The 13,599-nt window shown below is 42.6% G+C and overlaps 1 protein-coding gene across 5 annotated transcripts in view; it reads right to left on the bottom strand.

Moving 5' to 3' along the window:
* Positions 1-1,967: 1,967 nt before the first annotated feature.
* The window catches only part of septin9a (septin 9a), a 64,344-nt gene continuing 52,712 nt past the window's right edge, over positions 1,968-13,599 (bottom strand). For 4 of the 5 annotated variants that reach the window (XM_086184184.1, XM_086184187.1, XM_086184185.1 and 1 more), the window contains 9 exons: positions 9,405-9,614; positions 6,889-7,017; positions 6,501-6,582; positions 6,202-6,339; positions 4,881-4,998; positions 3,447-3,542; positions 3,193-3,289; positions 2,396-2,447; positions 1,968-2,275 (listed from right to left, as the gene is read on the bottom strand). In XM_086184184.1, coding sequence (XP_086040310.1) covers positions 2,134-2,275; positions 2,396-2,447; positions 3,193-3,289; positions 3,447-3,542; positions 4,881-4,998; positions 6,202-6,339; positions 6,501-6,582; positions 6,889-7,017; positions 9,405-9,614 — 1,064 coding nt within the window. In that variant the 3' untranslated portion in view covers positions 1,968-2,133. The remainder of the gene's footprint in view (positions 2,276-2,395; positions 2,448-3,192; positions 3,290-3,446; positions 3,543-4,880; positions 4,999-6,201; positions 6,340-6,500; positions 6,583-6,888; positions 7,018-9,404; positions 9,615-13,599) is intronic. The other variant, XM_086184188.1, reaches the window with a different exon arrangement.

Here is a 13,599-nt window from a genome sequence, read left to right as displayed (position 1 = left end):
GCCATTTCAAGGGGCGATGCTGTGAGTCGCCATTTAGAGGTACTTTGCATGCGAGAAATGGGAAATTATACACAAATATGAAATTTCTCTAGACACTGGGAGGGAATACTGGAGTGATGTCAGATCACATGGTGTGACAGAGTGTTGACTGGTAATCTTGAGCAATATCACATTTAGATATTTGTGTAACGAGCTGGAATGTTGTAGCTGTGTTTGTCAAGTCAATACTGACGTCACTCAACGGCGTTAGGCCCCAGCACGCAGAAACACAAGATCAGGTGAGGGATAAGTAGTGGAGTATTTGCTCACAGCCAAGTGTCGATGTCCCAATTAGAGAAGAAAAAAAACAAACATTCTACATCCTGCTTCACACTACCTCAAGTAGACGGATGCCTGCACGTCCTGTCATTGATCCCAGGTCCAGTCTGGAGCTCGTCTCCTCCCATCTCCTGAGCTGAGGATGAAAACACGCAGTCATGCATTCAAGTAATTAGCGTTAATCAGCCACGAACTGACCTAGTGGGTAGCCATATTGATTTCAAAAGCTAATCAAGAAAAAGCTTAATGACATGGTAATTAAAGTGCTCTACTATGTGAATTACAGCCACAATTAAACGCTACAGGAATCCAGCGTAATAGAGAATTATCGACAGTGTGTACAGTCAGAGGATGAACTCACTCGCTCCGCTTGAAGCTCCTCTAAAGGTTGGCACGGCGAAACAGATCAATGGGAAAAATGGAGTACAAAGCAACGTTGAAAATAAAAGCTACTTAAAAAACAAATACGTATGTTTAATTTTCAACTTTTATTTCTTTAAAATAAGATAAAAGAAATTTTGTTATCAATAGTACAAGTACAAAAAAACGGTATCAGAACACAGAGGAATATACAGGACAGAGCATGACAGCGTAGGGAATTATATCAAGTTCAAACAGACACAGATCCTTGCTATGATGTGAAGAACAGAAGAAAAAGTGGGCTGGCCGACTGAAGAATAAGTTTGTTTCCATGTAAACACGGGAAATGGATTGAAAAATGTCTAAATGTAGGCAAAATGGCACCAACAAACCCAATTTCTTTCCAGTTTCAGCCAATATGCTCGCAAACATTCTCCAATAAATAAGGCACTGTTACCGAGCCCAAAGTCACACGCTTGTGTGTGAATGATCTGAACAGATGGACCACAACTTGTTCATGACATATGTTCACATTTTATATCGTGCATAAATACTTATTCATATTAAATCACTCTTTAAGATATTTTTATCAATAAACAATGGCATTTATACTGAAAATTAAAAATACATCAAGGACCATTTTTGACATAAACACGTAAAGCAAAACACAGCTTGTCACAAATACGATAAAATATGTGCTATTTTGATCCTTTCTCCTGAACCTTCTTTTGTTTAACTATGAGGAGAGCATGAATGACACCGATTCTCGCACACATTCACGGACTCTCTCTCTCTCACACACACACACACACACACATAGACACGGACACACACGTGCACGCACACAAACACACACAGATGTTGGCAAAGTGCTGCCCAGCCTCCTTCCAACATGCTTGGACAGACAGTCGTCACACATGTTGTTGCAGGTGTGAGCGTAACCACAGGAAAGTGTGCTTCTGTTACAGCACAGCCATTCTCATAAGCGCTGATAAAACATCAAAACAAACTTGAAAATAGTAACTGTGGACAGGATTAACATGATAATGATTAAGGCCAGGTTGACACTGAAACATATCGAGTGTCAGTCCATTTTGCTGGCTGAAATTTTTTGGCACCTCAAGTAAAACCGCAAAAAAGGTTATGATCAGGAAGTGGATAAAAAAAAAAAAATCAAGCTGCAGCACATTACAAAGATTCTCTTCACTCTCTTCTCCATGATTGTGGGAGGGTAGTGTTTGTTAATGAGGCAATATACTGACAGAAATAGTCCATTCAAGCTGGAAGTCTTTGTAAATACAGTCCCTCTGGCAGGCTTGTATGTTTCTATCCCACCTATGAGACAGGATGGGGTGGGGGTGGGGGCCTAGAGTGATCGCAGGGCTGTCAACCTGGGTCAAAGTCTATGAGTTACACTGAGCTGAGGATACAGGAGGAGGAGCTGGTGTGTTTTTTTTATATCTCATGGGCAGCAAGATGATGTTCAGGGATCCCGTTAGCATGAGCCATCACTGTGTTGTTCTCGTTGAGGCGCCTCACGCGATACATTTCATAGTGGATGCTGCTGGTGATGTCCTTAATGTTCTGCATATGGGTTCTGAAAGATACACACACAGAGACACACACACACACACACAATAAGAAGGTACACTTTACAAGGGTAACGAAACACACAGTGACACAATGAGAGAAGGATGTGAGACACATAGACACTCACCTGATGAGCAGATCCCGTAAATAGGCGAACTCACAGTGGGCTATGTTCTCAACTGATGGAGGAAGACAGGTTCATCAGAATGTGATAAAACAAGCTGCTCAATGTGTCTAAAGGGACAAAAGGCAGCCTGATTTAAAGCTTCTAGGACCAGAAGTTATCTCAGTTGTCCACTAGGGGGAGCCTGAGACATGTCATTTTTGATGCGCCACCTAGTTGGGAGTCCTCCTGAATAGATAACAGGAACTGCTCACGCTCGAGCCGCCTCTTTATGTCTGTATATCATACACTGCAGGAAATTGAACTTCCTTTATGAGACACTTAGTTGAGGACTACTGCCTCCTGGAGTGGATAACATAATGAAGTATTTAAAGAGAAATCCTACAGAAAGATTATAGCTGGATAAACCTGCGACTGACACTGCAGTGAAAGACTGCTGCCCTACAGATAAATCTCAGTAAGTCCTCTCTAAATAAAACAATTCATTTAATTTACATTACTTTCTGGAAGAAAACAAATAAACCCCGCCTCCCTAATTCTGTGGTTATCGGGAGCATCCTGAGTGTACAGTTGTGTGAACAAATCCAGCTGCATGGCACACGACATTGGCCTGAATGGAGTATTGTTTTATTGACTGACTGACTCAGTGAGGTCACGTCTCGTCTTTGTCTTCTCCTCAACCACACAAAACTTCCTAGTTATTTAATGTGCTTGCTGCCAAACGCCCTGCTGACATGAGAATGGAACTGAGAAATAGGAAGACGTCAAAGATTAGGAATGAAGGGGAGAGGGAATTGTACCTTCAATGGTTCCCCACTTGGTCTTCCTCCCCAGCAGCCTCCTGCCATTGACCTGGTACTCCTGATCGCTGCCCACCACAGCAAACGGAATCATCTCCTGCTTGCAAGTTGAAGGTCGACAAACAATGGAGTCAGAAATCATTCAAGCAAGTATGTCAACAAGGACTCTGAATGGATTTAGCGGGAAGTAGGACGAGACATCCTACAAGTAAAGCACAGCCCCTTCCACAGATGATCAACAATGATCCCCTCACCCTGATCTTCTCGTTGATCATCCTGTCCTCCGCATCCTCGTCAAATTCTTTCTGAGGGTACACATCGATCCCATTGGCTCGCAGCTCTTCCCTGATCTGGTCCAACACACATCACATCATACTTTTAACTTGCCACAGCTGTAAAAGCATGCAAACTAGGACCATTAATTACTGACATTATTAGACCGACACGCTAACTGCAGCCTTGTGAGAGATCAAACAAACAAATTCTAATCTGCCCAATATATGGATTAAAGACATATTAAAACTAATCTACCTTCTCATCTCCTCCAAAAGTTTGGGCTTAGTAGTTAATCCCTCCCTGTTGACTAACACAACAGAACATGTAACAAGATGGTTTATGTGTATTAAATACACATAAACCACAGGGAGTTTCGCCTCTGAAAAAATGAGGGGAAAGAAAATTCTGAGATCTTTGAGGACAATGCCAATAAAAACACGTGACTGAAACGCTACAACTCTATTAACAGGGTCGAGGTGGAAATCAGTAAGGGGGGAGGGTGGGGGGTGGAGACGGAGAGATAAAGGCAGATTGTGATTAGCCCTTGCTGGAACGAAGCCATGTTTTGTTACAGAGATTCCTTGAACAATGGTGAAACATTCAGATGGCAAAGATGCTGCCAAATATGTCATGATTATTTTGGTTTCATTGCTAACATTGTGCTCATGCTGCTATTGGCTGTTAATTCTCGATAGAACAGAAGCTTTCGATCAGTTTGAAAAAGTCCCAAATGGACAAAAGATGTAGCCTTCTTGTCAAACTGACTGCTGTTGCCATGACTAGATACACAATACTTCCCTGTCGGTCGGTCGGTCTACTGAAGTGCAGCTACAGTAGTTTTATTTTAAGTGCCTGAAAATGAGAAAACTCCCTGTGTCAAGACTGCCATTTTCTTTTTAGCTTAAGCTTTGGCCATGACATTTGGCAGCAGCCATGCATTGATGGTGTGAGCTGAGTGAGTTGAGCAAGTACTAGAGGTCCAATCATCAAGAGTGTGCCCAAAACATCAAAACACGTATGACAACCTGGATGGATGGAAAGCATAACTATTTCCACTGAATGTTTGGATGATGAACCTGTTAGTTTGGGGTGAATCTAGTATATCCTTTTATGTCTTTTGAAGGATACAAGGACATGCAATTCACTGTTGTGTTTGATCAAATCCAAGCTCGGCATGGAGTGAAGTCATTTTACTGACTCTTTCATGTCATCTAACCTGGTAGGTCAATTTGTTGTGATAAAATAATGATGATAAGGAAAGAACCATATGGATGTATCTCATTTCTGCTTACCACACAACAAACAAAAAAACAATGCAGAAAAACAAAATCATAATCATAAATACACACTGATAAGCAAGTATGTTAAATATCACACACACACACACAAAAATTGCAAATGAAAGATGTTACCTTCTTCTTGAAGAAGTCCCTCTCCTCTAAGGTAAGTGTATCTGCCTTTGCAATGACGGGGACTATGTTGACCACCTTACTGAGACGTCTCATGAACTCTACGTCAAGTGGCCGCAGACTGTGTGTGAGACAAAGAGTTGAAGTAGACATGTTATATCACTGTCTTAAAATTCAATCAAATAATGTGCTGCACCACAGCCTTCCACCAGAGGGCAGATGTTTGGCCCCTCTAGCGTGTATCTGTTCACTTTGCATCTATGACCTAATCATTTTACAGTGTGTGTGAAGTTGAAGGGGCTGAAGGGCTCAGGTCTTTCCTGTCGTTTGACTTAAGAGTCTGAATCTGGCCGCAGCAGCAGCCAGGCTCATAACTCTTCAACAAAGACTGGCCATGGTAAACACAGAGTCTTGTGCATTCACTTAAGAGCACATCCACAAAGACAAAAGCACAGAATTAATTGCCTTCGCTCAGACACATCGTCTCTCTCGTCCTTCCTGTCTCTCATCATTAAGCTTTTTAAGGCAAACTCTAAGCAGCTGCTGGTTGGGCCATGTGACATCTGCAGTGTTGGATAAACATGAAACATAAGTGGATGGAGCGCAAAGACGGGGTATTTCACGCCAGCCCCCAACCTGAAGAGATACAGGCCATGACAGAAAAATTAGGAAAAGTGTAGCTCTGCACTCAACTTTGTCTTTGTGCGTGTGTGAACGAGGTTGACAATACGCAGCTGCCTTAGATATTTCCAAATACTCGCTGCTTCTGCACTCCGGTTACACAAATGCAAAAGCTGTAAAGCTGCCTGGCAAATCCATCACTTGATGGACACATGGGACTGTGTGCACCCTCCCCCTTTTTCTTGTTAGTACACCCCAACCCTCTGAGCTCCAAACACTGACGGCCGAACCAACACAGTGTGGAGAAGGAGGGCAGTTTGTTCAGTTCGATCAGAGCCAGATGTGTGTATCTGTAAGAGATCCAGCATGAGAAACTTGGGACACTGCGCTGCTCCAGGGCCTGGCAAGAGCAGCCTATCTTTCCAGTGCATGTATGTGTGCGTGCGTGTGTGTGTGCACGCGTGTGTGTGCATTGTGGGTGTGTGGGGGTGCTGCGAGATGGGAGATTTTGATCGCTGCTTTACTCCGAAAAAGCTGAGAATAAACACATGTTCTTTATTTTTAGAGGTGCTTGTATTTGGTTTGTTTGATTTTATGGTCCAATTCAACCTAAATGCATCCGAAAATGTCCATGTTTCCCCATGAACGTGTGTGTGTGTGTGTGTGTGTGTGTGTGTGTGTGTGTGTGTGTGTATGACCTCACCAGTGTCCAGTTGGTGGGATGAAGTATATGCAGCAGTGGACTCGGGAGTCTGGGATTCTCTTCTTCCTGTTAATGTTGATCTCCTCCTGCAGATATGCCTCATACTGGTCATTGATAAATTTCATGATAGGCTGCCAGCTGGTCAGTGGCAGGGAGTGATGGAAGGAAGAAAAAGAGTATAGAGTGACAGAACAGGAACAGCAGAAGACAGGACAGGAGAGAGAGAGCGAGGAACGTATGGTTAGACATAGATAATTAGAATATGTTTATCTAGCAGAAACTCAAGAATTGCGGCGTACCAGTTCTCATTGTTGATCTGGTCTCCAAATCCAGGTGTGTCAATAACTGTCAGCTTCATTCTCACTCCTTTCTCTTCAATGTCTGAACAAAGAAACATACAGATCAGTCAATGCCACCACGCTGTATGCAATGGTGCCAAAACAATCCCGTCCAACAACTATTTGAACCAGATGTTGAAAATCTAAAAAATGTGGCATTATTATGCAAATGCTCTACTATTTCTCGCTTGAAATTTGTCCAAAAAGTGATTTGAGCTATTAACATGTGCAACGTAAGACTGAACATGGCTGACAGAGAACATCTGTCTGGAAGAGGTACAAAAGACTAAGAAAGTTGTATGAAAATAGTGGGACAAAGATTAGAGTTTCGGGGTTCACTGTGACTTACCATGACTGATGGACTTGATTTCGATTGTTTTAGGGATCTTCTCCTGAGCCATAGCCATCACTGACTTACGGCTGACTTTGGACTTGAACAGCGTGTTCATCAAAGTAGACTTTCCCAGGCCACTCTGTCCTGTGAGCAACACAGTCACAGAGACACACACACACACTTAAAAACTCCTCTACACTGACTGCTTGCGCTGTCCACACACCACAATCTGTCCACACACTAGAGCTTCGACTCAGGACGTCGAGGCTGTCAGTGACAACATGGTCAGGTGTCCGTTTATATAAACACTGCCAGAGGTAACAAGTCCCTGTGCATTGCAATACAAATCCTTTAATGTACTTCACTTCTCACTTGCTGGGAAGTGAACGAGTATTCAAGGATTATTTTAGCCTGAACAAGTTAGTGGAACTCCCTCTCGTTCCTCAAGAGGCAACACTAAGTCAATGTAGCCCTGAGGAGCTCGTAACTACTGCCTTCAACCAGTTGAGTTCTTATGCTCAGCTACTCCAGACCCCCTCCCCCCAGCCTGGGTACTCTGCTAACAGACTCAATAACCAAATATGATGCGCAAAATCTTTTACCGGTGTTTTAAGTATTATTATTTACTTCCATATTCTGAAGGTTTCTTACCAAGGGATCTGTAGTCATTTATCATGACTCTTGGCAAAAACATGTCATGAGAGACAGACTAGATAAGGCTTCATTTACATATCCAAACACGTTATCCCAGGAAACTTCAACCGTCAAATGTCGTCTGAGCAGTTTGCTGAATGGTTAACAGTTGAATAACTATTCTTACCCAAATCATTGTTTGCTATTTGTACATGTTCTTAACCTAGCTGACTTCATGAATGGTTTATGTTTTCCTATAATAGCAGAATGAGACTTAGAGGAAATGTTGCCTGACCTAGTCTTTTCAGTCTGGATGAGACTGACTGACACTGGCGATTGTATTTTGAAAACTGATGAAGTGGCGAGATCCCTTCTCGTGGGTCATTAACTCTGTCTCATGATGGGACCATCTGAGGCCCTCGTCATCAGGAAGAAGCAGCGTTCAATTGCAGGGTAAGTCAACACAGAAAACTTCACTAATCTATGGAGACACACATCTGTAGTCTAGAAGTGTTTCAGCAGCACGTTGCATCAAAACAGATCTAGAAATGTAGATAAAGAAGATTTCAATAGTTTCATCAGATACAAGGCAGATTTCTCTCACTTGTGCCCAATAAAAAAGAAATGCGAGGCTCCACCTGTTCCAAGAGCTCCCCTTTAATTGCTTTAATTGTTTGTCATCATGCAACTCCTGCACTTATTAATCAAAATCAAATCTTTGAAGCACTTCCTTGGTCATAAAGACACCAGCCAAATAAAGTGGTGGAATCTAATTCCACCTGAATGCAAAAACCACATTGAAACTTTAATGTTGTTTACTGGTGTCTGTGATTCTACACAGCTCATTCTAGGCCCTGAGGCAGCTTCTTGAGCAATGGTTTCTTTTTATTTGAGGATAAAAGACAGACAAACTGTCACGACATCATCCAGAGGAGACACACGTCAGGGAGGTGGTGTAGGTTTTATGGAGGCCCATCAACTGAGGTGTGATTAGCTCTGATTGGGTCTGATGACAGTGATGAGGGCTCCACTGTGTGCAGCTGCTTATTAAGAAAGGTTTGAGGGCACCGTTTTTGGTCTTGAACTTGATTAAAGAGGGAAAAAAACAGACTGGAAGAGCAGGGCATATTATTAGTTGGTGGAGGATGTTTTGAGATAAACATTTAGGTGCGATGTAATAAGTTGATACTCCATGTTGAAGGGACTTATTCTCATACAGTACATCCCACACGCAGCTTAGTAATTCATCTTCACCCAGTATCAAGGTCAATTGTAGTGCTCATTGAGAGATTCCCCTTGTCTATTTGATCACGCCTTAATATTTAGGACTCAGAATGTACCACATAGTGATCAACTTCAGCTCTGAAGGGTATTTCTGGTCCCGTGGAACTGTTCATGTTTTTAGGTGCATCAAACCCCAAAGAAGAGCACTGAGCATAGGGGGGGGGGGGGGGGGGGGGGGGACACAGCAGACTAATTGTGGTATTTTGAGTTTGTCATCCCATGAACACTGGCCCATAGAAACTCTTCCCATTAGATTAAAATGTGACAGAAGTGGCAGGTGAACGGAATATAACACTGAAAGAAGGAGTGATTTATCTTTCATAATCATAATTAATAACATTTGGAAAGTCTATAAGAGCCACAAAAAATAAATACATTTATTTGTATTAAAAGTAGCCAAGAGCTGAACCAGAAGCTGGCTTTCTAGTGGGCTTGCTCTATGGGCCGCACACAGCAGAGGACTGCACCAAGTCAAACTTTTTTGCCTCTTGCACCACTGAACGCAAGTCTTTCAATCCTAGGAACACTGTGCCCAGCACTATTTATACATCTATAAAACGTACATGAGGAAAACACAGCTTTAACTTCAGTAAATGTACATATGCTCTACTTACCCACAACCATAATGTTGAGCTCAAAACCCTGCTTCATGGCCTTTCTCCTCATCTGCTCTAGAATGGCATCAATGCCCACGTAACTGAAGTCCACTACTGGTCCAGCTGGCCTCTCCCCATACAAGCTGCCCACCGCTGGGGACACCATAGCCTCAGGCACCACCGTCTCAGTCATGGCACTGCTGGTGTTGCTGAGATTCACCTCTGGCCCTGATTCAAAACAGAGACAGAGAGACAAGTTCAGAATGTGTTATTTTTAAGGATTACGGGTATGAAGAGAAAAAGTGTGAGAGCTATATGAGGTGAGTGTCCCAATAGCAATGGATAGAGAGCAACAAGAACTGTTGGTATGATGATGAAGTGGACAACAGAGGTTGAGGGATGAGAACGGTGCTAAAAAACTCCAACACCACAGAGGATGCAGATTCAAAACAAAGCAATGAGGCAAGAGTGAGCTGGGATAAGAGAACAGAGACTGATGGATAAAGGAGTTTTAAATTATGGTTGGATACAAACTTAATGGGGAAAACAAGTACCTTAAAATATGTTGGCCCTTTGTCTTGTGGACAGAATGGACCAAGCATTAATCTCCATTTAGTTTTAATCTCAGTGTTATAATAGTTATTTCCGCATCATTTTGATCAATGTTTTGCAGTTATAAACTCAAAGATGGAAGCAGCGATCCTGGACTGCACCCCCACCCTTTCATGATCTCAAGGGACGACAATCATGTAAGGTGGTATGGCAATTTTCCCTTCTCTATATGTTCAAGATATGGAGGCTAACAAATTAATGTCCCTTCAGGTATCAATAAATTTACATTATCTTTTTTCTGATTCTGAATCGGTGATCCAATTTTATATTGAGATAAGTTAGAAATCACTCATTTTGGGAATGATCATACAAGGTATCATTGTATTTGATGAGGTTCACTGCCAGATGTCATGAGATCCTTCACACCGGTTCTTTAAAAGTAATCAGTTTGTTTTTGATCCAGCCATTTAAAAACTTCAGTCAACGGATCACTCATCAGGGTTCCATGTCCACCTGGAGGACTGGAACTGGAGTGGCTGATAAACCTGTGATTTTTATTGGTTTTATGGACAACATACCTTGAAAAAAAGTCTTGATTTTCCATCAGAGAGAATAGCTGGTATTATGCCAGCACAGGAAACTGAAAATATACTCCGCGGTATGAAAATACTTTGCTCTTGGCAGGTTATCCCTGCCTTTTGTTTTGATAATGATTAGCTTAATGTACTTCCCTGGAATGCCTGAGCGTCTGTGTCCAATCATGAGATAAATGTTCAACTTTAATACGTCCACTAAGGTTTGTTAACAGAGGAGCTCACTGCCACGCTTGAAGAGGCTGGCTGTAACTCAGTTAGAGAAGGGAAAGAATTTACATTGTGTATGTTTGTGTGTCTGTATATACAGTAGTTCATGTGGCTGCCTCCCCTCACAAGGCCTCATTTTTCTCTGCTCTCCACAGTCCAGCATTACTGTCCTGATAATATGGGAGTGGAAAAGAGCCTGCTGAGGCTGAAACCTGATCGGCTCTCTCAGTCATGTGGCCCCACACACGCTCGCATTTACAAGCTTCAGACACCCTGACCTTGCTCACAATCAGCCTTTCCTTCTTTTGATCTCATAGCTGACCTGTAGGCACACACATACACACACACACACAGGCACAAACACACATGCAGCCAAAACTGGCAGATTTATTGGATTTCAGTACAGACACAAATCCTCCTGCACAACTGTCTCTGGATAGTGTCTTTGAGGCCAAAGAACCAGTTCCATGGAATTAACTCAATTAAGACAACAATCAACAGGGACACGCGCTAAGAAGGCACGCACATGCACACGCGCGCGCGCGCGCGCGCACACACGCGCGCACACACACACACACACACACACACACACACACACACACACACACACACACACACACACACACACACACACACACACACACACACACACACACACACAGCCCTGATGAATGGAAATTCATTGAGGAATAACACCAGAGTGGAAACTCAACACTAATTCAAAATCAACACCAAGACCTACTCTTATAATGTGCTCATTGTGTGAACGTGTGTGTACATGTGTCAGAGACCCACCTATGGAAGCAACTCTCCAGGGCTCCTACACCACTTCCCCATCCTGTTCCAACAGTCAGTCAGCAACTTACTGTGACTTACTGCCCTCCTCATCTTCTCTGCACCTCCAACACTCCCTACCTCTGCTCTTGTCATTTTTTCTCTAAACCTCACCCTTTCCTCTCTCCGCACACCGATCCTTTCCCTTCTATCTCGTCTGTTTCCTCAGTCCTTATTGCTATGTCATTTCTTTCCTTCACATCCTTCCGTTGTAGTGCTCATCTGGCTCTCTTAAAACCTACGTTTTCAAAACTTAAAAAGTACATTTTTACATGTTATTTTTCAATCTCTGTGGGCCACAATTGATGTCAGCTTCTCTGACAGCTACATGCTGTAAACAGATATGTTGGCCAGGGGGAAGGACGCACACACACCTTGATAGGCAAGGCTACAACAAGTGAGCCTCACCTGAAGCAGGATACCAGCAAAACATCAAAGGGACTGAAGACAAAATGAATGGGGTTCAAAGACACTGTGATACATTATCACTCTAAACACACTCAAAAACATTCCAACAGCCACTACACTAACTTAGTACCAAAACAGCAGGCATCCTTCCTCTGTTGAAGACAATCAATATTTTGAACATGCAGAATGGTAAAAATGACAGTGGCTGTTTTGTGCAGGACGCTCTATTTTTCTAAGCTTTTTATTTTTTCTAATTCTGTATCCATTTCTACTTATGGTCATTGTGAATTTATGGAGGAGGAAAAAAGAGAGAGAGAGAGAGAGAGAGAGAGAGACTAACAGGATTTATTTATGTATTATTTACATTTGTAAGAGTGTCTAATAGCAGAACCACCACTTTTCAATGTCAATAAAGTAAATAGGTGAACAGAACGGAGTAAAAGCATGGGATCCCCAAAGGTATGGAACATCTCTCTCTAAACATGGACTCGAGTTTTATTTAAACATCATGTCTCTGTTTTGGAATCATGGATTGCTACCACATTGTGCTGAAGCAAAATTACATTATACCAGTTTTGTTTGGTTTAGTGTGCACAAGCAAAAGGTCATAACGGAGACATCATTATAACAGTGGTGCTGCTGAATCTCATGTAAAAGAACATAAAAGTGGCTACTGTACCCTGCTTCCCAACCCAGAACATTTAACTGTCAACCAAAATTGAACTGAACTTAGGAAATGCTTGGAGATAAGATACTAGGCTGCTTATGACTGCAAAGAATAGTGGAAGAGGTCGCCTTTGTCATCGACAGCCATCTACCAGCAGATCATAAGAAAAGGTCTTGAGGAGTTACTTTCAGTTCAGTACGCAAGAATTGTTCTTTAATGCCAGATCTGGACATATTCCTGGAGACACAGAAAAAATTTGGGAATATGCTGCTGAGACACCAGCAGCAGAAACAGCTGGTCAGTCACTGGCTACGTCAAAGCGTGTTCCAAACACGTTTTCATTTCGAATTTTGCACCTTTGCTCTTAAAAACAAAACAAAAACAAAAACAAAAAAACAACCTCTGAAACAAGCAGGCTAAGCTTAAACATTTTTTGGAAGAACTTTTCCATCGTGTTACTTTAAAATGTACATCAATGGAAATTTGAGCACTAGGGCTGCAACAATTACTCGAGTACCTCGAGTACAAAAAATGATCGAGGCAAATACTTTACCTCGAGGCTTCATTTAATTAACCTTATGTGACAATATCGTAACGAGAGAGAGAGAGAGAAAACGATGAGGTACATGCGCGTGTGTGTGAGCGAGACGGAGAGAGAGCGATGAGGTGTGCGTGCGTGTGTGTCACCCGGACTGTTGTGACTGACGGACACATCCAAGCGATGCCGGATGGGTTGTTTTGCTCGAGCAATGGCGGAAGATGGACGAAAAAGACAGAAAAAGTCTGGAGTGTGGGACCACTTCATACTTCAAAGTGCCGAAAATATCGTTCTGTGTGTACACTGCAACGCCGAACTTGCGTACCATCACACCACGTCGTCGATGCTGCAGCACCTTAAACGCAAACACCCTCACTACACCGCTTCAAGTGGAGGAGCTTCTACAAGGTA

The sequence above is a fragment of the Aulostomus chinensis genome, chromosome 18 (assembly GCF_037954235.1).
Source record: "Aulostomus chinensis isolate RoL2024-O1b breed Wild chromosome 18, RoL_Achi_v1.0, whole genome shotgun sequence".
In the NCBI taxonomy this organism is placed as follows: domain Eukaryota; kingdom Metazoa; phylum Chordata; class Actinopteri; order Syngnathiformes; family Aulostomidae; genus Aulostomus; species Aulostomus chinensis.
The sequence above is the reverse complement of the archived record's forward strand: the minus strand, read 5'-3'. Positions and strand labels throughout refer to the sequence as shown.